We start from the raw sequence: 23,923 nt of genomic DNA, 5'->3' as shown, positions 1-23,923 counted from the left end.
TAGTTCTCCCTCCGCGCGAGCGGCTCCGGAGGGGACGCGGCGCAGGGGCTGCTGGGAGCTGTAGTTCTCCCTCCGCGCGAGCGGCTCCGGAGGGGACGCGGCGCAGGGGCTGCTGGGAGCTGTAGTCCCGGAGAGAACTACAGCCCCCAGCATGCCTCCCGCGCCTCAGGCCCGCCGGCTGGGGGTGCTGCTGTGGCGGCGGCCCTTGGAGCGGTAAGCGCGGGGCGGCAGCGGGCCGGGGCAGAGGGTCTCGTTCCTTTCGCCCCCGGCCGTGTGGGGATACGGGGAGGCTCCTCCCCTGGGCCTGCCCCCACGGGGGCCTGTCACGAGGCTCCGGGCGGGGTGAGGCGGCTGGCCCGGCCCGGCCCCTGGCGCAGTGACCGCAGCGGGCGGAGTGCAGGGGCCGGCAGGGCGCTGCCGGGTTTCCTTCGGCTCCCGGGCGGCCGGCGCTCCCGCCTCTTTCAGACCGGAGTCCGGACCCAGACCGTCCCCTTCCCCCACCCAACGCTTGATGCCCCGAGCAGCTGTGCCGGCAGCGGGGCTTGTGCCTCAAGGTGAGCGCGGGTCTCTGCGGGGTGCGGGCCGGGCCGGGGTAGACACTGGGGACCCGGACTGCCTCAGACAGGAACAGTTGTCCTAAGCTCTCGGCTTCGCTGCTGCCTCGTGTTCTCGCTTCGTCCCTCCTCCCCACTTCTTCCTCTTTATAGAGAGAGAGGATTGGAAGGGTTAGCTTTTTATTGGTAAATGTCAGTGTTACTCTACACACACAAACTCTCGAAAATATTTCCATCGATAATTAAAATTGACAGGCAAAGTATGAAAAATATTGCTTGACAACTTATTAGAGTTTCATTTAAGGTTATTTACATTATATATTTTGACGTGTGAATTGACACTTTGTGTTTTGACAGCTGTAAAGCTTTTTTTGAATCTCAGGGTCTGTCATTAACTAATTGTTTCTCCCCATAATTTTGCACAACTGTGAAAATGTAAATCAACAAAAATTAAAGTTTTCAACCAGGTCTAAATATGAATAATGGGCTCAGAATCTGGCTGATTAGTTTTAATTATATTTGGTGAATCATAGAATATCAGGGTTGGTAGGGACCCCAGGAAGTCATCTAGTCCAACCCCCTGCTCAAAGCAGGACCAATCCCCAACTAAATCCCCAAATGGCCCCCTCAAGGATTAAACTCAAGGGTTTAGCAGGCCAATGCTCAAACCACTGAGCTATCCCTCCCTTTATAAAAAAAAAAAAGTTAATACTGATTTTATTTATAATCTACTGAAATTATACATATATATAAAATCAGATTCTGCGAAGTGTCTCTGTGGAAATTAATCAGTTAGGTAAAGAGCATGAGCATCTGGCAGCCAAGGAAAATCTTATTCCGAAATATAATCCAGGATTTAAGGAACACTCTTGTGAGTTATTTATGTAGTTATAGATACCTCTTTTCCAAGACAGTAATCAGTTGTTGTTCCCTGTTTTAGGTGGAGAATAATGAGCATCGGTAGCACCCAGTTTTGAATAGCTTTTTTTTTTTAATTAAAGAATTTGACTTTTACTTGTAATAAAAAAAAGTTAAATTCTCTGTTGTAACCGAACACAAAGCAAGTGGCATATAATAAAATCTCACCAAACCTGTCTCCTGACCATTCCCTGGTTTTAGTAATCTGTGAACAACAAAATAAAATGGTGCAAAACAGGTTGGTTAGAAGTATCAGAGAGGTAGCCGTGTTAGTCTGGTTCTGTACACTGTGGTCTGTGTAGTATGTAGATAAAGCAGCAGGATTCTTTGCTGCTTTATCTACATACTACACAGACCACAGGTTGGTTAGAGTTCAACAGTGAAACTTTACATTAGAAGGACATTCTTCAAAGTGTCAAATTAAATCTTCTTGCTCTTTTTTTCCTGAGTCAATCCCTTTCCCCTGTAGTGGTAGAGTTAGAAGTGGGTTTTTTACCCACAAAAGCTTATGCCCAAATAAATCTGTTTTTAAGGTGCCACCAGATCCTTATTGTGTTTTTTAGAATTGTTTTTCCTCTTCTATATCTGAAGCTTGATGAGGAGCCTCTTCCTCAGTTTGTTTCTTGCACATTTGAATCCTTTGCCTGTTCAGTAAAAGGGGGCAGGCAGAGAAGAGGGGGCATACAAGAAGCATGTGATTGATTGCTCACCAGACAAAACAGAACAGATCTAATTTTAGACTTCTTCAGCTTTGGCAATCTCTCTCAAAACACTTACATGTTTTTTTTTAAGAGCAGATGAATCATATTAGTGTAGTACTAAATTATAATGTTAATGAGAGACGGACGCTGAGTCATGTTGCATGTATCATTCAAATTTTATGCGAAATTCAGAGCAGTAAGCTTGTATGATTGTAGCCTTCTGCACTTTAAGTTCCAGACTGTTCTAGCTTTCTTGCCACATCCTGTCTGTGAAAGTAATGTGTCGGCACCTACTTAGAGCTGGGAATGCTGCTGCTAATAGCTGTGTGTCCAGTCCATCTATGGGCAAGGAAAGTACTGCCTTTTTTCCTGTGTACCTGCATATTTGCCTAGCCCTGGAATTTAGGAAATCATGTGGTGAGAGTCTAGTAAGTAATGTGTAAGATCATCAAGGAGGAAAGGAAGGCATTGTGTGCAACTTGAGTTTTGATCAACAGTCACTGTACATTGGTGAAGAATCCACTGTTATGCCAAAGTACTTTTGAAAAATAACTTCATTTAGAAATGAGATGTGACAAATGTCCTAATATTTGTTTGTAAAAGGCAACTGATTCCTTTTGAGTCATGATGAAAACCTACTTACATTTTTTAAAGAAACACATTATTTCGCTTTCTTCTTTTTGCAAATACCCTCAGTGCACTGGCTATGCCACGCTAATTGGAGATGCCCGAGTCTGATCCTAGCCCCATCACAAGTACAGCAACCTAACTTTATGTATACTTTAGGTGAGAGAGTTTGTGCTGCTGGTCTTGATAAACTACATGGGATTACATCCTAAATCTGGCAACATTGGCTCGGGTTTATTGCTACTGGCAGCTTTTCTTACAGCTGTCTCTATTAGTTGAGGTTTGTTCTCTGACATTTCAGGATTCAGAGTAGATAGCATCTTACACCTGAAATTTGTATGTTTTCTCTATTAAAGGAAGCTGAGATAGTCATTGAAAGAAGTTCACATTTGATGTCTATATGGTGGCCTGAAACAAAAGAGCTGGGGGTTACAATAGTGTTCCCACTGTGGATATCAGGATGGAAAAAATAAAAAACTTTATTACTAACCCGTCTCTCTGTTGGCAATGTCTGCAGAAAGGTCAATAAAGGCTGAATTCCCCTCTCATATTTTGGGGAAAAGGGGATTCCCCCTGGAACAGAACTTGGGCAAACTACAATGATCATATGTTTATGAATATGCACAGCTCTGGAAAACAGTATCTGCTAGTTGCTGTACAACAATAGCAGCAAAGAGTCCTGTGGCACCTTATAGACTAACAGACATATTGGAGCATGAGCTCTCGTGGATGCATCCAACACAGTGAGTATTCACCCACAAAAGCTCATGCTCCAATACGTCTGTTAGTCTATAAAGTGCCACAGGACTCTTTGCTGCTTTTACAGATCCAGACTAACACAGCTACCCCTCTGATAATGTACAACAATAGTTAAGTGGCTATTTTCATTGTTTTATGTAACTTCTTACGGTGATAGAGTAAACTGTGAATCACCAGAGGAAGGTATACAAAATTCTATTTACATAACAATCAATTTTAAATTAGGAAATGAAATTGTACTCTGTTAAATATTCTATAGAGCTAGACACTCAGTCTATGTCTACTCAGAAGCACCACACTTTCTAAACTTCTACTTTACTTTTCCAGGCTAGACCATTCGGTAATTCCACTGCTTTTCTTCTGCAGGGTTCAATTTCTTCTAGAAAAACTATCAGTGTATCTGTTTTATGTAACTCTGTAAGATGTTTTCTCTCTCTGGTTCTTTTTTAATTTTCTAGTTCTTTGGGATTAGTTTAGTACTGAGAAAGTGCTATTATTTTAAAATGTTTTTGCTGTTTGACTTGTCTCATTTCCTATTTTGCCAGCTCTACACAATCATATCTTCTACTCTGATAGACTTTCTTTAAATTGTCCTAAGATTGTTCCATAATTACTATAGTCCTGCTTAGAGCCAGAAAAGAGTAAACTAATTAAGCTATTTTGTAATTATATTTATATTTTAAGACATTATTTCATAGACTAGATCATTATTTAGTCTGTATAGTATTTAGAATTCTTGTAGTGAGGGACTTGATTTGTGGAAACATTTTGACACATGGCTGTAATTATGATGAGTATCTGGTGTGAACTGAGCTATTTGCTTCCCTGACTGCAGTGGGTGTTTGGAGTGCACAAAGAATGCAGCATCAGGCATTTAAATGTTTAATTTTGTTACAGTTATGTGAAAATACTTGTCCTGCAGAATGAATCTAGCAAGGAATTTTAATAGCATACATTCGCAGTGCAGATAGTAGGATGCATACAGAACTCCTTTTTTTATTTCCTAAGACTATATAATCATCCCATTTGTAGACCTGCAGCTGAGCACTCCAAAAGCTCTCTTACTAGATTGTCAGAGATCCCCAAATAAAGGGGGAAAATGGAAGGTTTGAAGGGGGAAAATAAGAAAACAAATGTATTTGCCAGTGAGTAAGGCTGTGTGTTTGTCACGGAAGCCACGGATTCTGTGACTTCCGTAACGGCCAGTGCAGGTGGCTCCGTGTCCGGTGGCCAGCAGGAGGGACTCCTCTCAGGTGGGGGTAATGGTGTCCACCGGGGCTGCCCGAGCAGCTTGGGCAGCCCCTGGGACAGCCGCACCGTCCGCTGCTGGGGCAGTCTCGGGCCACTGGGCTCCCCGCTCCCAGCAGCAGCCGTAGTTTGGGTGTGGGAGGGGGCTCAGAGCTGGTGCAGAGGGTTGCGGTGTGGGATGGCGCTTACCTCGGGAGGACTCCCCGGAAGCGTCCTGCATGTCCCTGCAGCTCCCATTGACTGCAGAGCTGGCACTTGTGGCAGGGGCAGTGCGTGGAGTCCCCCTGGCCTTCCCTCCTGCTAGGAGCTGCAGGGACATGCCAGCTGCTTCCGGGGAGCCATGCAGAGCCAGATAGGGAGCCTCCTCCGCCCCCCCCCCACCCTCCCCACCACGGACTGCATGCTGCCCCGCAGCATCTCCCAGGGCTACCCCCTAAATTTTTAATTAGAAGTATATAGTACAAATCATGGACAGGTCATGGGCCTGTGAATTTTTGTTTACTACCCATGACTTGTCTGACTTTTATTAAAAATACCCAGGACTAAAATGTAGCCTTACCGATAAGTAATATACTTTGATTGCTCAAGCTTGACTTTCTGTATTTTATTATTAAATGTTTGTCAAGTAATGGGATTGCCATTATTGGAGGTATGCAAATAGCACTCTTCATTGATTCTGTTAAAATGTTTATAGCTTGTATGATTAGTACCATAGTGCTTATAAAAGCAACTGCAACAGTATGTGCTGACCTGTAGTTACATAGCTTTACTGTTATAGTTCAGTGAGAAACTGTATCTTGTAATTGAGATTGTCTTTGCAGCTTGTTCATTTTGTGAAGTAAAGTAAAATATTCAATTTTGTAGACTTCAGTGTTTTGCAAGTACAGATTGCAGGTGCTCTCTCTAAATGGAATAAGAACTTCCACCTCTCATTTCTTCTGTAACATTCCATTTGTTTTCAGTGCCCATTTAAATAACTATTATTTACCATAATGTTTATTTCTTCCTTTACTAAATTCTGACCGTAACAACCAGTCCTCAAAAGTGTCTTTAGATAGTGGGTTGGATTGGAATAAAGAGGCAAAGAAATTCGTTGCATTCAAGCAAAACTTATATTTGAAACCAAGAAAGGCTAGTAGAAGTGATAAAAGCTGTGCATTTATCCTGCTAACCTTTCTTCTTCCCCAGCGAAGTTTGTAGTGTAGGAAATTGAGACCATGTGTGTGGATAAACTGAAAACTACACTCCAGACCTGTTTTCAAACAACTTTGAACATCCTCAACATTTTTTTATTATTATTTTATTTTAAAGTCAGAAACGGTCTTTTCACCTGTCTTGATTTTCAAGTGTGAGGCTCTGCTAGGTGCATCTGTGAGGACAAAGCAATTCTCCAGAAGCAATCCCCTCACTGCAGAGGAAAGCTTGCCAAATCCCTGTGGTTTCTACAGAGCCCTGTATAAGCTGAGTCTCCCTGCTGGGGTGGAATCAGTTAAGGAGGCCCCTTCCCCCTGTTGATGGGAATATTCTAAACTAGAGCAGCTATCCCTGATATGAGCGTGTGGGGGAGGGGGTGTACTAACCTGCGGGCTCTGCCCTTGAATGCCGCCTGGGCCCAGTGGGCCTCTAGGAGTTAAGGGGGTGGATGACCAGGGGGTGGGGGCGGGAGCCACGTGTGGTTAGGGCCGGGTCTGGTCCTTATACGGGCTGTGAGTGCCTGAGAAGCCCCACGCTAACCCACTGTGTGTTGCCTCCTCCACAGGCATATTATGGAACTGATCCCGGCAGGAGGAGGCGGAGGTCCAGGGGAACCAGCACATGCCGTGGCACTGCTACGGGGTCTGAGTGCGCTGCGCTCTGAGCGGAGCCTGCTTGATGTGACAGTGGTGGCTGGGGGCTGTGAGTTTGGGGCGCACCGAGCTGTGCTAGCCGCAGCTTCTGGCTACTTCCGTGCCATGTTCGGTGGGTCACTGCGGGAGTCCCGGGCCGAGCGGGTGCGGCTACATGGGGTGGACCCTGAGTGCCTGGCGCTGCTGCTTGACTTTGCCTACACTGGTCGGGTGGGGCAGCTGGGCCCCGACATCGCAGAGCGGCTGCTGCGTGCTGCCGACCTACTGCAGTTCCCAGCTGTGAAGGAAGCATGCGGCGCTTGGCTGGCCCGGCAGCTGGAGCCGGCCAACGCGCTGGACATGCAGGACTTCGCAGAGGCCTTTGCTTGCCCAGCCCTTGCAGCTGCTGCACACCGCTTTGTGCTGCGCCATGTGGGTGAGCTGAGCACGCAGTTGGAGCGGTTGCCACTGGCGCGGCTCATCTCCTACTTGCGGGACGATGAGCTGTGTGTGCCCAAGGAGGAGGCTGCCTTCCAGCTGGCACTGCGTTGGGTGCGCGCTGACCTAGCTGCCCGTGCCCCGCTGCTGCCGCAGCTCCTGGCCCACGTGCGCTTGCCCTTTGTGCGCCGTTTCTACCTGCTGGCGCATGTGGAGGGCGAGCCCCTGGTGGCGCGCTGCCAGCCCTGCCTGCGCCTCCTGCGGGAGGCCCGCGACTTCCAGGCTGCCCGCTATGACCGGCACGACCAGGGGCCATGTGCTCGCATGCGGCCACGACCCTCCACCGGCCTGGCAGAGATCCTTGTGCTCATTGGTGGCTGCGACCGTGATTGTGATGAGCTGGTTACCGTTGATTGTTACAACCCACGCACGGGGCACTGGCGCTACCTGGCCGAGTTTCCTGAGCACTTGGGCGGTGGCTACAGCATAGCGGCGCTGGGCAACGACATCTACGTGACAGGTAAGGACGGGGACACATTGGATCTGATGCCCTGAGGAGTGTTATCTGGGGAAAAGGCCATCATTCTGGAGGGAGCCCAGGTCTGGCAAGGGATGGGGGAACAACTTTAGGTTTAAAGATCAAGGGGCATCGGCAAAGCTGTAGGGGAGGCCAGAACTGAGATCCCTGACTTTTCAGAGCACTAGTATTTTTATAAAAAGTTCTCTCTTTTCTTTGCCATTAGTCCCAGGATGGACTAAGTATGGCTTGTTTTGGGTTCTCAGAATAACGATTCTTTGAAGTGAGATGTGCTTTCATAAGTAGGGTGTCTCTTGCAGACTCAGAAACCGTTCTGTTGCTATGCTAAATGCCAGGGGAAATGATTCCTTGGCTTCTCTGAAAATGTTGAACGAGTGTGTTGCATACATTATAAGCAGACACGCATTCCAACAGCCTGTTTCAAAGGGACCTTGGCATCTCCACAGTTCAATAACACTTTGTTCTGTTTGGAGGCTTGCATACAAGTCTGTGTAAAGGTATTTGTCTACATTTTTATTGTGACAGACGTCAGGGCTCTGTAGTTGGTTCTAAGTACAGGCTAGTGCAGTGTGTGGTATAAAACTGAAATGGTTTTGTTATTCTGGTTGGGGGTATAAGCTGCTTCATGGGTCATATTTGTTCTGAGTTGATAATAGGCTTGGAACTCAGAGGTGAACAGGAAAATAAGTATGTATGCAATTTTATATATTACTTACTTGACTGTGTGGAGAAGCCACCTCCTGAACACTTTATTTTTAACGTGTGGGATCCATCGTCCAGGAGAGTCTTCCACTTTGCGGTTACATTAATGTTTAAATTTGTAATGAAAATATTTAGGTTTCCTACAGTGGTTCTTGGTTTTTCACAGATGGACCATGTCTGAAGTTCTGTTCAGATGTTTGGCATAAATGCAAGATTTCATTTTGCAACAGGGGTTCCGTTTCCATAGTTTTTCTCGTTTTGGGATGGATTTAGTAGCTGATCTCAGACAGGCGGCTGATTCATAATGACTAATACTAGTGAGTATGTAGACAGCATTTCAGGACCCATGTTGGTGTAACTTCCCAACTGTCTGCTCAAGACAACAGGGTAGGAGTCTGATTTCAGATGGTTTTGAAATTCCTGCTGAGAACACTTAAGAAAAGCAGAACTTAGAGAAAAGTAAATAACACAGGGTGCAACACAAAGTACACCATGTACGCTTGTCACAGAGTCAGCGGGCGATGCTCTGGAACTACTCCATATGAGGCTAGTCAGGACACTGGGGGAGCCTCCTCTCTCCGAGCAGCTGTCTCTAGGGCAAGAAGCTTACACAGCTTCGACTCTCCTGGATCTGACCTTGGAGCATTCAGCATCCCCTTCCACACCATGCGCTTCCCACAGCGAGTCTGCCTGGGCTGGGTTCCTGGGGAAGCCAGAGGGCCCCGCATCCCATCTCCGCAGTCAGACTTGACTCTCAGCCAGCCAGTAAAACAGAAGGTTTATTAGTCAACAGGAACACAGCATAGAACAGAACTTGTTAGCACAGAAATCAGTGACTTTCAGCCAAGTCCATCTTGGGGAGTCCTGTCCCAGAAGCCCTGGATTCTTCCAGTCCCCCCAAGCAGACTGCCAGCTTCCAGCGACAGGCCCTCAGACACCCCCATTGCTCCTCCTCCTTGTCTTTGTCTCACCTCCTGGACAAAGAGTCACCTGGTTGCGTCCCCCTCCTGGGTTTCAGGTTACGAAGGGCACGGGTCATAGCATATATTCAGGCAGTTGGAGCAGCCTGACCTGCCTCAGAGGTCTCAGCCTAAGTCACACACTCCTATTCCCACCACCGAGGTATTGGTGCAGCACACAGGCGAACTGAGGCAAACAGTATTCATGCATAACAGTAAAACTCACATAGGCTCAACAGTAAGACTCCCATACAACATAACAAGGGAAAATCCCCACCTTGTCACAACACTCAAAGTAGAAACATACCAGAAAGTCCTCTGATACTCTAGACTTTAAATGACATTGAGAGTCATCGACCTTGGCATAGCAGTGTGTTTATGGTATTGAAGGGCAAAAGTTGTGTTTCTTTCTCTAGTGTACACTCTGGCTCTTGTCAGTTTGTCAAGTTTGCCACTGTAACTATATCAGTATAAAGCAGCAGCCTCCCACCTCACCCTCACCCCCAGTGTGAGTGCAGTTATACCAGTGTAAAGGGACCCAAACAGAAAGAAGCTATACTGTATGACGCACCTTTTTACCAGTATAACCATGTCCTCAAAATTCACACCTCGAACAGACATAGTTATACCAATAAAGGTTGTATGTAGACTAGGCCTAAGTGAACAGAAAGCTCAATCTCTGACTTTACTTAAATCGTAAACATCCTTTTTGTTATGTCATAAACATGATGATGTGCTAAAACAGAATAATTTTGTATTAACACTGCTGCATTCAAAGAAAGTCACGTATGGTAGTATTAAAAAACAATGTAAGGTTGATCCACCTGGAATTCTGAATGCCAAACATTTTGTCACACACCTTGTTGTGATTGCTGACTTCTTCCAAGAGTCTTGTACTTGCACATAGGATCTGTTGTCATTGAAGATGCATGGATAACTTTTGTATTTTGCATTACAGTTGTAGCTCGGAGGAAAAGAGATGTAAAGGGAAAGCTTAGAAGCAGATTTTTGTATGAGGCAGTAGTGAAGTGGGGTCAGGTGTTTCAGGTTGTTCTTTAGTTTATGGATCTTGCATGCTAGGTTTGCTCCACTGATATAGCTGTCAACTATTGTAGAAGTGTGAGTTGGACTCTTATCAGTACCTTTGCTGGCTAATCATTGTTGAAAGTTGCTCTGTATTGGGTCACCAGCTCCAAGCCCTCACGTCAGGGGTATGATGGGGGTTGTAAATTGGAAAGGGAGAAAGGTTTTGTGTTGATAATGCACCAGATTTTGTCTGGGCACCACATGAGGGAATCTCCTCTGAGATACTGGGAGTAAATGGGAGACAAATTTACAGGCCTGTTTTGGATTTCCAAATACATTTGAGGTTGAGAGGTACCATTAGCCTTGAAATTGTTGTGAAACAAACTGCCATTTTCCTCCTGTCCCTGAATATTTTAATAACAAGTAGGCTGGGGAAGTAGCAAAATTTGTTATAGTATTGGAAAGTAGTAATATTTTTGAATACCTAATAAAGGGTGAGTTATTACATAAAACCTCTCCTCTGTCTTCCTCCCCACCCTCCACATACAATGGGATATATTGCAAAATATTTACTGATGAGATGTGCTCTCTTCTGTAGGAGGATCAGATGGGTCAAGGCTCTATGATTGTGTCTGGAGATACAATTCTAGTGTGAATGAGTGGACAGAAGTGTCTCCAATGTTGAAAGCAAGAGAATACCACAGCTCTACAGTCTTGGATGGACTGTTGTATATCATAGCCTCAGACAGCACAGAACGTTACGACCACTCCATAGATGCCTGGGAGGCTTTGCAGCCTATGTTGTACCCAATGGACAACTGTTCCACCACATCTTGTCGTGGCAAACTCTTTGCTATTGGCTCTTTAGCAGGCAAAGAATCCATGGTTATACAATGTTATGACCCTGAAACTGACCTCTGGTCCCTAGTGAACTGTGGACAGCTGCCTCCGTGGTCTTTTGCACCAAAAACTGTGACTCTTAATGGACTTATATACTTCATAAGGTAAGTAATATTGTATTCTCCACCCCACCTTGCCCCATGGGTAGACTGATCTTTTTGTTTTTGTTTTTTTGAGAAATAGTGTAGAAGGATTGGATTTAAATCCACAATTTGGAAAACGGAGGCAATTTTACAATCTGGACTGAGGAGAAATCTACTTTTAAAGTAGAATCCTTGAGTTCTGTTGACTTTTAATTCAGTTCTACTGTAACTTTAAATGCACACATAGAAACGAATAAGCTCCAAGAAATATTAAATGGTACAGCAGATAGCGCACATGAAATGAGATAAGAGAACATGAGATGAAATGGTTTGTTGTTGTTTTTAAACCAGGATTTACCATTTTGAGTTGAGTTCTAATGGTTCAGATACTTACCCACTTAAATAAACTGAAAGGCATTCCATCACTGAAACCCTTCATCTAGTGTATTGTCTTTGTGTGTGAGCAAATGTACATTAAACATAGTCCCTAGAAATTTTGTTTTATTACCTTTTGGGTTTGCGTAAAGCAGTAAGTTGTATCCATGATCTTTATTTGCTGCATTTGGATTTGTTCTTGCTCAGTCCTGCATCTTGGCTTCCAGCGGCTGTTTGAAGTTATTCCTCTCTCTCTTTCAATATTCAACTAATATTGAAAAGGTTCTTTCATCAAAATATCCATCCTGTACGCTTGCAGAGCCAACTTGACTTGCTGTTTTCAGCAGCTTGGTAGTTCAGGGTTTAGAATTTCTAATGGTTGAGTAGTTGGCCCGTACACACCTCTGTCGGGGTTGCTGCAGCAGTAGGAAGTCATTGGTGATTCATTGAGTAAGCAGCTGAGAAAATTACCTGACACAGCAAAGGAAAAATTCTTCCTCTTCTTCACTCCTCTCCTCCCCCCCCAAACAATGCTGCAGAAGAGAGATTTTTCTGATAGTTTAGGAGGACAATCTCAAAGCAATAGTTTCATATACATGGGACCAAAGGATAACTTATTAACCAAAGTTGCTAACTTTCAGTTTAGGTGGTTTTTTTCTTTATTAAGTGAGAATAAAACTCTCCCTCTTCTTTACAACCAACCTTAGTTACAGTTATAAATAGGCATCACAGCAAAACTAGCCTCTTGGGTTACTTCTATATTAGAAACAACCTTGAGATGGGAATGCCTTGTTCTTATTCAGACAAGCATGTGGAATCATTCTTGCTCCTGTTTTCCCTCCCAGCACGCAAGCAGGGGCAGCTCTAGGGATTTTGCCGCCCCAAGCACGGCAGGCAGGCTGCCTCCGGCAGTTTGCCTGCGGAGGGTCCACTGGTCCCGCGGCTTCGGCGGACCTTCCGCAGGCGTGCCTGTGGAGGGTCCTCCCAAGCCGTGGGACCAGCCGACCCTCCGCAGGCAAGCCGCTGGAGGCAGCCTGCCTGCCGCCCTTGCGGCGACCGGCAGAGCGCCCCCGGCGGCTTGCCGCCCCAAGCACGCGCTTGGTGTGCTGGGGCCTGGAGCCACCCCTGCACGCAAGCAGTGTGTTTTCACTTTCATTCTTGGAAGTATTTGCCTCATGCAGCATTGTTATCAAAAACATTGTAAACTGTGATAACTCTTCTCTGTAGAAGTGGCTTGACAGCAACTTTAGGATTTTTAAAGTAGTATCACTAAAAGGGTTGTCTTCGCTCTTCACTTGAATACATGAAACTCCTATTAATGATCTGCTTGAGGTATACAACAGCTGGAAGGAGAGATCCCTGCATATTTAAATTGTTTAGAATCTTTGGGTCCGTAGAACTGAGTTAAACAAGTGTGATTTATAAATGTTTGACTCCCATGGATCATCTTTCCTCTACATAGACACCTCTGCTCTGAGATTGCTTCCCAAAGTAGCTCAAACTAAGGAAACTGGTTATAAAGAATGTACCTTGGGAACCATAAGAAAACTTGTGCATTGGTTTTTTTTAAAACCACGGTGGATAAAAACTGATTTTAAAATATTTAAAAATCAGATTTTTTTTAATTTTAAATCTGAGGGGTTTTTTTTGTTTAAATACAGGTTTATTTAAAAAAAAATAAAATTAAAATTAAAATTGAAGTTGACAACCTATATTAAGGCCTAAACTTACAATAATATATTAAAACTGTATTACGTTATTATAATAATAAGCAGCACATGTTTGCTCCTGAATTTTTATAGAAAATTAAACCATTAAACTGGTGGAAGTCACTGGCTAAGCACCTATAACCAGAGTTTGTTGACGTGCTTAATCAGCTTTTGACAGTAGTAGGATCTTCTGCAGATGCACAAAGAATATTTTTTCGTTTCGGTATATTCAGATAGTTCAGTTCTATGACTAGTTCAAAGTTAAGATACAAATTGTACGTTGGAAAAAGGAGAAAAACTTTTCTTCTTCCAGTCTATACTGGGTGTGAGAGGTTGAGATCAACTAGTTCCAAAATCTTGAAGGACAGTGGGGACCAGAAACAATCAGTTCAATTCACTAACTACAGATAATACTTTGTTTTAACAAATCAGTAAATGCACAACATGTTTTGATGTACTTTTTATTTTCTTACGTATCTGCACGTTTAAGGTAATTTTACTTAACTAATAAAAAATAAAATGCTGATTTTTGTGCACTTCTTTATTGAATCATAATTTCCAAATTGAGCTTGACAATAAATCACAAGTAAAAAATTATTTAACATAAAAAAGTAAAATGTAAGAGTCTGAATAAATGCAAGTTACACTTTATTTAAGCAAATATAAAGCTTATCAATATAGTGTATCCTCCTGGTTAACAAAAAGACACACCAAATTTAGTGTAAAGGTTATATTTAGTTGCAAATCAATATGTTATAATGGTTACCAACCAGTGAGAATCAACTTTCTTTAGAAAATAACTATAGTACAAATGCAAAACAAGATTAAAATCCTTGATTTAAATCAAGGTTTCCTGCTCGGTGATTAAAATCCAGTATTTAAATTACATTGATTTAAATAAATCCACCCTGTTTTTAACTAATAACTATAGTTCAGAAACCTGGATTTTACTGTATACTAAGGAGACCCTTTTACAAGCATGATGGCTTCTAAATGAATGGTCATCAGGAGAGGTGGTGCTCTGGGATGTCTGCATAGACTCTTATTTATTTCACCTTCCTCTTATTTCGACAAACTCTGTTGCTATTGCTTTGATTGGAATAAGCAGATCTTGTTATCTCTGTCATCACTAGATTGCTTTTCGTAGATTGCAAAGGACATGGTAGTTCTTGGAAAATCAGTACCAATGTCTGAAAAATTTAATACTCAGTTCTAATTGTCTTGAACTCACTTTTCTTCTCTCATTCAAATTTTTAACTTTAATAAAAGGACTTTATAGCCAGAGATTGAATTATCCAATAAAAGATGTCTATACCAATTGAAATGGATTCTAATACAGTACACCTCTACCCCGATATAACATAACCAGATAGAACACGAATTTGGATATAACACGGTAAAGCAGTGCTCCTGGCAGGGGGGTTGCGGAGCTGCGCACTCCAGTGGATCAAAGCAAGTTGGATATAACACGGTTTCACCTATAACGCAGTAAGATTTTTTGGCTCCTGAGGACAGCATTATATCGAGGTAGAGGTGTACATAGTTTTTACTTTAAATTCAATTAACTTAGTTCTCGAGACTGATTCAGTTAAAAAGGAAGCTCAAATTAATTAGTGGTTGAATTAAGTAGAAGATTCTGCATTCTTAGGTAGACTTCCAACTTCATTCTTGATAGGACTTTCTTGGATTTACTTTAAGCACCGCTGTGACTGACCTGACCTTGTAATCTCCATATTCGTATGCCAACAAATTGCATTTCTGTGTCACAATAATCCCTCACCTGTTGCTGTCACACTCCTGACTCATGAGTGGAATGGGTAAAAGAAGCCTTGTGGGATTATAGTGCTGCTGTCAGTTCTTCCATTACAGACCTCTCTCCAGCCTTTATTCACCCCCACTCCACCCCACCCCGGTCTAAACTTGGCACTGGCTGAAGTCTCAGTTCAACATGGATCCTTTCAGGGTTAATTTTAGGTGGGGAGAGGTTTAAGTCACCCCAGAATATCAGTTATTTTTCTAAAATGTTCTTGTGCACTCGTATCACCAAAGCCAGATTATTTTATCCGGTACAAATTTGCAGGAAGTTTATCTGTAGTGGGACCCAAAAGTGCACATTTTGAAAATAAACAGATTTAAATAACATGTTTAGGATTGGCCTGCAATTATCAGCATAGTACAGTTGTGCTTCTAGGTACTATTTGCAATACAAATAATTTTGCATTCTGACTTGGGCAGGTACCACGGCTGAATAACCATGGGGAAGTTCATAGAATCATGGAATCATAGAATATCAGGGTTGGAAGGGACCTCAGGAGGTCATCTAGTCCAAACCCCTAATCAAAGCAGGACCAATCCCCAGCTAAATCATCCCAGCCAGGGCTTTGTCAAGCTGGGCCTTAAAAATCTCTAAGGAAGGAGATTCCACCACCTCCCTAGGTAACCCATTCCAGTGCTTCACCACCCTCCTAATGAAAAAGTTTTTCCTAATATCCAACCTAACCTAAACCTCCCTCACTGCAACTTGAGACCATTGCTCCATGTTCTGTCATCTGCCACCACTGAGAACATCTTAGCTCCATCCTCTTTGGAACCCCCCTTCAGGTAGCTGAAAGCAGCTATCAAATCCCCCCTCATTCTTCTCTTCTGCAGACTAAATAATCCCAGTTCCCTCAGCCTTTCCTCATAAATCATGTGCTCCAGACCCCTAATAATTTTTGTTGCCCTCCGCTGGACTCTTTCCAATTTTTCCACATCCTTCTTGTAGTGTGGGGCCCAAAACTGGACACAGTACTCCAGATGAGGCCTCACCAATGCTGACTAGAGGAGAATGATCATGTCCCTCGATCTGCTGGCAGTGTTCCTACTTATACAGCCCAAAATGCCGTTAGCCTTCTTGACAACAAGGGCACACTGTTGACTCTCATCCAGCTTCTCATTCACTGTAATCCCTAGGTCCTTTTCTGCAGAACTGCTGCCTAGCCATTCGGTCCCTAGCCTGTAGCAGTGCATGGGATTCTTCCTTCCTAAGTGCAGGACTCTGCACTTGTCCTTGTTGAACCTCATCAGATTTATTTTGGCCCAATCCTCTAATTTATCTAGGTCCCTCTGTATCCTATCCCTACCCTTCAGCGTATCTACCACTCCTCCCAGTTTAGTGTCATCTGCAAACTTGCTGAGGGTGCAGTCCATGCCATCCTCCAGATTATTAATGAGGATGTTGAACAAAACTGGCCCCAGGACCGACCCTTGGGGCACTCTGCTTGAAACCGGCTGCCAACTAGACATGGCGCCATTGATCATGACCTATTGAGCCCGATGATCTAGCCAGCTTTCTATCCACCTTATAGTTGATTCATCCAGCCCATACTTGTTTGTAGGCAAGGGAAGGCAGAAACACTGCTTGGATGTTCTGGGCTCATTCTGGCTCCAGTGTATGGTTCACTGCACCCAACTAGCTGGGTAATCTTTTCAAAATCAGAATTTATTTTTTTAAGTGCAGTTTTGACTTTGAAGAAGCAAAGAAGTGCTAGTCATGATCTTTGGACACAAGCACCAATTCACAAGTAGTGAGGAGACTTCCTACGCGTAATGATGCAGCCCACTCGTAGTCCATAGCTCTTCAGCCCCAGGTTACGCAGATGCGTTGATTTCTGGGCTGGCCATTGATGCTACATCATAGGAGCCACGTATAGGAGTTTGGAGTGTGCATCATATCTCATGTCTTAGTGCAAGTGTAATTTGATCAGTGTGCACGTGAGTTTGTGAATGTAACCAGGTGGAAGCAAAAATGCTAATGTAGCACTTCAGGCACTTGCTTGGACTCCTTTCACCTGTGCTTGATGAAATGGGGGGAGCCTTTACAGCTCTCTGAATAGTGGTTTCCTTTTTTATTTTATAGAGATGACTCCGCTGAAGTGGATGTTTACAATCCAATGAAGAATGAATGGGACAAAATCCCTCCTATGCTCCAGGTAGGATGTTGACAATGAGTTCATTTTAAAAACTGCTGGAAACAGTTCCTTTGGATTATAAACTTCTTGGGGCAGGGGAGTGACTTAATTATTTAAGCACTGATACAACACAAAATAAACTCAGTGAATGCTAACAGTATGTTCAGCCACGTACAGCAAAAGGTAGCCCTTGTTTCAGAGCACTTGTAGTTTAGATGACCAATCGAGAACAATGAAGGCTTGTCTACGCTGTGCATTAGTCCACTCTAGAAGGGTATAAACTCCAGTGCACGCTAGGGTGTCACGCACTAGCTGGCCTGCACTAGAAGTTCTCTAGTGTGCATTAATGTAGTATACAATACTGCGTTAATGTACCAGGGAACTTTTAGTGTACACTAGCAGGGTCCAAGTGGGCCAGTTAGTGTGTGACACTCTACTGTGCACTAGAATTTACACCTCTCTAGTGTGGACTAATGCACAGAGTAGACAAGCCGTAAGTGCCCAAAGCATCATGTGGTGCAGCTGCATAGGTTAGCAGAGATCTTTGTTTGTATCTTGTTGTTTTGTGGTTCTTGAATTATAGCTCCTTTAGTTGGAGTTAATGCTGCTGACCTTTTGGCTGGGACTTGTCAGTTCTGTTACAGTTGTGTTGGCATGGTGCTATGGGTCACTTGTGAGCACTATACCTGTTCCAGAGCAGCAATTGCCAGCAATAGCAGAGGACCCACAAATTTGGGACTTTCAGCTAGGCTAGAGATCAGTGTACCTACCTAAATGGGCATAATCATATAAATGTAGGATTGGAAGGGCCCTCGATAAGTCATCTAGTCCAGTGCCCTGCACAGAGGCAGGACTAAGTATTATCTAGACCGGGGTAGGCAACCTATGGCACACGTGCCAAAGACGGCACATGAGCTGATTTTCAGTGGCACTCACACTGCGTGGGTCCTGGCCACCGGTCTGGGGGACTCTGCATTTTAATTTAATTATAAATGAAGCTTCTTAAACATTTGCAAAACCTTATTTACTTTACATACAACAATAGTTTAGTTATATATTATAGACTTATAGAAAGAGATCTTCTAAAAACATTAAAATGTATGACTGGCACGCAAAACCTTAAATTAGAGTGAATAAATGAAGACTCGGCACAGCACTTCCAAAAGGTTACCAACCCCTGATCTAGACCATCCCTGACAGGAGTTTGTATAACCTGTTCTTAAAAACCACCAGTGATGGAGATTCCACAATCTTCCTAGGTAATTTGTTCCAGTGCTTACCAACTCTGACAGTTAGGAAGTTTTTTCTAATGTCCAACCTAAACCTGCTTTACTGCAATTTAAGCCCATTGCTTCATGTCCTTTCCTCATTAGTTAAGGAGAACAATTCCCTGTGTTGTCCTTGTTCCCCTTTTTATAGATAGGCACTATATTTGCACTTTTGTGGTCCTCTAGGATCTCTTCCATCCCTCCATGAGTTCTCAAAGACAATTGCTAATGGCGCCGAGATCTCTTAAATATTATAGGATCTATTTCATCAAGCCCTGCTGGCTTCAAGACATATAACTTGTCTAAGTAATTCTTCACTTGTTCTTTCCCTATTTTAGCCTCAGATCCTACCCCATTTACACTGATATTCACTATGTTGGTTGTCCAGTCACTGATAACTTTTTTGGTAAAAACTGAAACAAAAAAGGCATTTAACACTGCAGTCATTACTGTGTTTTCTGTTATTGTCTTTCCCTCCTCATTGAGTAATGGGCCTACCCTGTTCTTGATCTTCCTCTTGCTTGTAATGTATTTTTAAAGAGTTTTCTTGTTACACTTTAAGTCCCTAGCTAGTTTTATCTTGTTTTGTGCCTTGACTTTTCTGGCTTTGTCCCTACATGCTTCTGTTGTTTTTTGGTATAGTCATCCTTCGTAATTGGACCTAGATTCCACTTTTTGTATGACTCTTTTTGAGTTTCAGGTCTTTGAAGAGCTCCTTGTTAAGCCAGGATGGTCGTCTCTAATACCTTGTTTTTAATTGTAGGTTCATGTTGGAGGGAGCTTGGCTGTGCTTGGTGGGAAGCTCTATGTCTCTGGTGGCTACGATAACACATTTGAACTTTCAGACGTGCTGGAAGCTTATGATCCAGAAACTCGAACATGGAGCATAGTGGGACGGCTGCCTGAACCCACCTTCTGGCATGGAAGTGTCAGCATATTCCGACAGTTTATGCCACAAACTACACAAGAAGACGACAGTATCGCTCTGGATAATGCCATTAACCTAAACAGGCAGCGCCAGAATCTTCATAATCAGAATCTTAATGAGTTACGTTAACAGTAGAAAAACTTATCTCTGGCTTGAAGTGAATTCATTACAAATAACCAGTGTCACTTTCGGGGAGGGCAGGAGGCAAACTGGTGCTTGGAAACTCTGAAATGGATTGATCAGTAATTGCAAGTAGGGAGGAAGTAAAAACCCTGAAAGATTAAAATGTTGTTGTAGGGAGCATAGTTGGCAGAAAGTTAGAGGCCTCTTTGGGTGCAATGTCCCTCAGCACTTTTCTGTGGATGGAGAAGGTGCAGCATTAGCCACAGAAAAGCTCTGATAAGAGAGCTCTGGACAAAAGATATTTTTAAAAAATCACTTGTTACTCAAGCACCAATATTGCTCTTCCAGGCAGCACTGTGTAGCTTTTGATCAGACAGCTTTCACTAGTACTCTGCAGTCAGCATCTTTCCACATCATAACACTTCATATTTGCCACCAAATTCCATTCTTTGTGGCAGTGTTTTATGGAAACACAGAAAATAGGGAGGACTGAAGTTCGCTAATACCAGAGGCTCTCTGAAAGGGGAGAGATTGGTTTGATAAGATATACCTGCAGATCTAATGCTCTGCTCAGTGCTCCAGAGGAAGATAGACCTCTTGCCCAGGTCCTTGCCAATATGATCTGAGGGAAAATTCCACCCACAAAGTTTGGGTTCATTATAGATGTGCAGACATGAGGATATAAATACCTAGCCCTAAATATGCTGAGAGCCACCATAAACTTGAGTCGCTCTTCATGCTTTCACGAAGAACCTATTAAATTGCATTTGCATAAAAAGCTCAGTGCAAGGATATTAAGGTTGAGAGTCATGAAGTTTGAAATTTCCCTCTGCCGCAACCTTAAATGTGTGATAAATTAATTGTTAAAAACCCCTACAGCACTGTAAGTTTGTATACAGAATTTTCATTACCCCATGCAGCTTGTGCTTTTATTGGTCCTTACTAGGAAAATGTTTCTTTAGAAACGTTTTATTTTAAAAATGATTCACATATTTAGATTGAGTGAAATGTCAAATACATTTCAATTTCTTTTTTTAAGCAAATATTCATCTGAGAAGAAGAGTGGGGGAAGCCTTTAGGGGCTGGGCGCTCATGTCAAAGATCTCTTGGAGAAGAACATCCTCCTCCATCAGCGTTCAGATCTGAATAACATTTTTGTTTCTATCAAACTGTTTAGCCTGCAGTTGAACTTGGCAGAGAAATCTCTGCAGTATGGTCTTGTCTAGTGAGGTTATTTGCTATTTATTATTGATGTTCCATAAGCTCTAAAGACTTTAACTTGACTCTTTTTATATAAAGGATGGCAAAATTTGTGCTAGATTGAGCAGCTAGGTCCTGGATAGTATTGGGGACACTGTAAAATGGAGAAGGTGTATTCTCACTAGACACTAAAGAAGTAGACCAGAATGGTATTTTTAGGGGAGAACTTATTTAAAGGGAGGAAATAAAGAGCTTCCTTGGGAACTGTCCCATGGATTTGAGCAAAGTAATTTATTACACAGTACACCTCTACCCTGATATAATGCAACCCGATATAACATGAATTCGGATATAACGTGGCAAAGCAGTGCTCTGGGGGGGTGCACTCCAGCGGATCAAAGCAAGTTTGATATAACGCGGTTTCATCTATAACGCGGTAAGATTTTTTGGGTCCTGTGGACAGCATTATATTGGGGTAGAGGTGTATTTGGTATATAGAAAAATAATTTTATGCTGCTTCAAACATTCATGATAAAGAATGGTGGCTAAGCGAAGGTAAATTTACGGTTTATAAATGGATCAATTTGCTAAATGATAGAACCTAACGTTAATATTACTCATTCATCAAAATAATTTAAAGCAGCTGTTGGAATTTTTGAGCAATTGGTAAATGCTAATCAGGGCTTTTAGTTAGTGCATAGAGACTGAATTTTGTTAGATCGCTATTGTTTTTGTAATCAGTAAGTTCTGCTTTCAGACTTAAGTGATCTGGCAGGCTTAATTTTATTTCCTGTATTTAATCTAAAAGCACATTTCGTTGGAAGAGGAAATTTCCTGCTAATTCCTTGATTTGAGTGTCTGGCTGTTCCTACAAAGCTCTTAAATTTCAAAATGCAGCATGGTCTAGTTGAAAACAAGCATTAATGTCCTTTAGGAAAGAATGATGATGTGAAATAGTGGGTGAGATGGTAGCTCTGCATTTTCTCAGTGGGAAAACTGTATGAATTTAAACTTCACCTACACATGACAAACCCAGATATTCAATCTCACAGATCTTTAGGCTTCTTCATTTGGAAGATGCTGTAGGATATCCTAAGTTCCCAAGGGATAAAGCATTTTCTACAGCTCTTGAGTCTGTTCTCTCTGGAACACTTTCTCTCTATTGCAAACTTTCAGCAGAGATTCTTCCCATTATCCTGAACTAGGACCACTCAAACTTTGATAGGTTATTGACAGTGCCTTATAAGAATGTAGCTTGAGACAGGGTTATAGCGCAACTAGATTGTGTTGACAAACTTCAGTCTACCAAGACTTCACAGTGGGTGGAACAAAGTCACTGTATAAATCAACTTGATAGAGTTGGCAAACTTCAAGTTCTGTTTTGTTTTGTTTTGGAAACCTCTGCACATGTTGAAGCAGGATCCCCAGGACTCCCCCCGCAAAAGCTCTTGCTAGAGCTTCATGTCATGAACATCAGTCTGCTAGCAAGGATGACTAGACAAGATGGTGGGACTCCTATATTAGGCAAAGGAGCTTAGACTGGTATGTCACACTTTGACCCTTGGTAGTGCTACCAGCTGGAAAGAATGAAAATCTCACTGAGTTTCCTACGTGGGAGTTGGGAATACCAATCAGTGGACCATTTGGTTATCTCAGTCAGGCTTTTAGTATCACAAATTTTATAATAACCAGTAGGAAACCTACAAAGAACGGATAGTTCTGTTATGTATTCCCCTCTCCCTTAGCTCTTGTTTAGCTGGTGTGGAAGCAAGAACATGGGATAGCATCTTCTTTGAGGTTTTCAGCTCTATAAACATGTTTTTGTTACTGAAAATATATTTTTTATATCTAGCACTTGTGCTGTTCCCAAGCTACTGGTTAAGCAAGATACAGGGCTCATTTTGGTGAAGCTTGCCTATTACCTTGGACAGATGCAGTGAATTGATGCAATTTCTTCACTTCTGGCTGTTGAATACTATGCCAACAAGCAATTTGTGTCCCCACAAAAGTTAAACTGAAACCTCAAGTCAGTCTCTCTTCCACTGAGCTTGTGCAATTATTGTAATGGGAGTGGTAAACACAACCATATTGTGCTCAACAGGGTGCCAGTTATTTAAGACATATTCAAGTCCATCTTAAGATGTGGAGCACTGCTGTCTACATGTTGTAATTTAGTATAACAATTTGCATAGTAGAATGGTCAAGTATTTATGCTGAACTATTAAAGTATATTTATGTAGAACATTCTCCTCCTGTAGTGCTCTCTGCTGGACCTATGTCATCTTGAAGTTCCAAAACCAGCTGAATAACTTTAGGTTTGTATTTATAACTTTTTTGTAGACTTTCATTGTGTCTAAACCTTTAAATACTGTTTAAATACCATCCTTTGAAGCAAAGGCATTTTACATTTTGACAGATTTTGGAATTTTATTCTCATATTTCTGTTTTTAAAAACTTACTTGAAATGATCAAGCTAAATAAAACATGTTAAATGTAAATGTTTTGGTCAGCTTTCAATGACTGTAGGGAGGCTTCTAGCTCTGATAGTTAATTTGCCTGTGGTGGCTCTCTATCTGATGCATGTTTGTCAAATTAAATAGTCACTTTCCAAAGAGAAAACATTGAAGGGTAGTCTTACTTCACCCATAGAGGAAGTATGATCTAAGAGTTCTCTTCCAAGCTATTTGTTAGTTACTATTAAGTACACTTACAACAAATCCCATTTTTGCCTCACTACCATTTTTAGAATGTTTCTGGCCTTCCTATCACAAATGAACTATGCTAAAATGTCTTCCGCACGGCTATCATAGTCTGAGGCTATGGCTACACGGCAGCGCTTTGAAGCGCTAAGTGTAGTCAAAGCGCCAGCACTGGGAGAGAGCTCTCCCAGCGCTGTCCGTACTCCACCTCCCTGTGGGGAATAATGTACAGTGCTGGGATCCACGCTCCCAGTGCTGGGGCTTTGACCACACTGGCGCTTTGCAGTGCCGCAATTTGCAGCGCTGGAGAGGGTGTGTTTTCACAGCCTGCTGCAGCGCTGCAAATTTGCAAGTGTAGCCAAGGCCTGAGTACTGCTAATGAAGCAGGCACT

The 23,923-nt window shown here is 42.9% G+C and overlaps 1 protein-coding gene across 2 annotated transcripts; it reads left to right on the top strand.

Moving 5' to 3' along the window:
• Positions 1-40: 40 nt before the first annotated feature.
• KLHL21 (kelch like family member 21) lies at positions 41-23,300 on the top strand. 2 transcript variants are annotated; one of them, XM_039508613.1, is made up of 6 exons: positions 41-213; positions 6,567-7,591; positions 10,895-11,300; positions 17,262-17,334; positions 19,345-19,628; positions 22,685-23,300. In XM_039508613.1, exons 1-6 carry the CDS (start codon positions 152-154, stop codon positions 22,770-22,772), a joined length of 1,938 nt encoding a protein of 645 aa, XP_039364547.1. In that variant the 5' UTR covers positions 41-151; the 3' UTR covers positions 22,773-23,300. The 2 variants fall into 2 exon arrangements, with proteins under 2 accessions (XP_039364547.1, XP_039364548.1); XM_039508614.1 differs by lacking the exon at positions 41-213 and adding an exon at positions 304-554.
• The last annotated feature ends 623 nt before the right edge of the window (positions 23,301-23,923 follow it).

The sequence above is a fragment of the Mauremys reevesii genome, linkage group 21 (assembly GCF_016161935.1).
Source record: "Mauremys reevesii isolate NIE-2019 linkage group 21, ASM1616193v1, whole genome shotgun sequence".
NCBI classification, from domain to species: Eukaryota; Metazoa; Chordata; order Testudines; family Geoemydidae; genus Mauremys; species Mauremys reevesii.
The sequence above is the reverse complement of the archived record's forward strand: the minus strand, read 5'-3'. Positions and strand labels throughout refer to the sequence as shown.

Bases quoted from the DNA above. Each gene is read 5' to 3' on its own strand.
- KLHL21 (XM_039508613.1), top strand. From the start codon at position 152: ATGCCTCCCGCGCCTCAGGCCCGCCGGCTGGGGGTGCTGCTGTGGCGG. The intron at 7,592-10,894 runs GTAAGGACGGGG...TCTCTTCTGTAG, and splicing joins CAACGACATCTACGTGACAG to GAGGATCAGATGGGTCAAGG. The intron at 17,335-19,344 runs GTAGGATGTTGA...TTTTAATTGTAG, and splicing joins AAATCCCTCCTATGCTCCAG to GTTCATGTTGGAGGGAGCTT.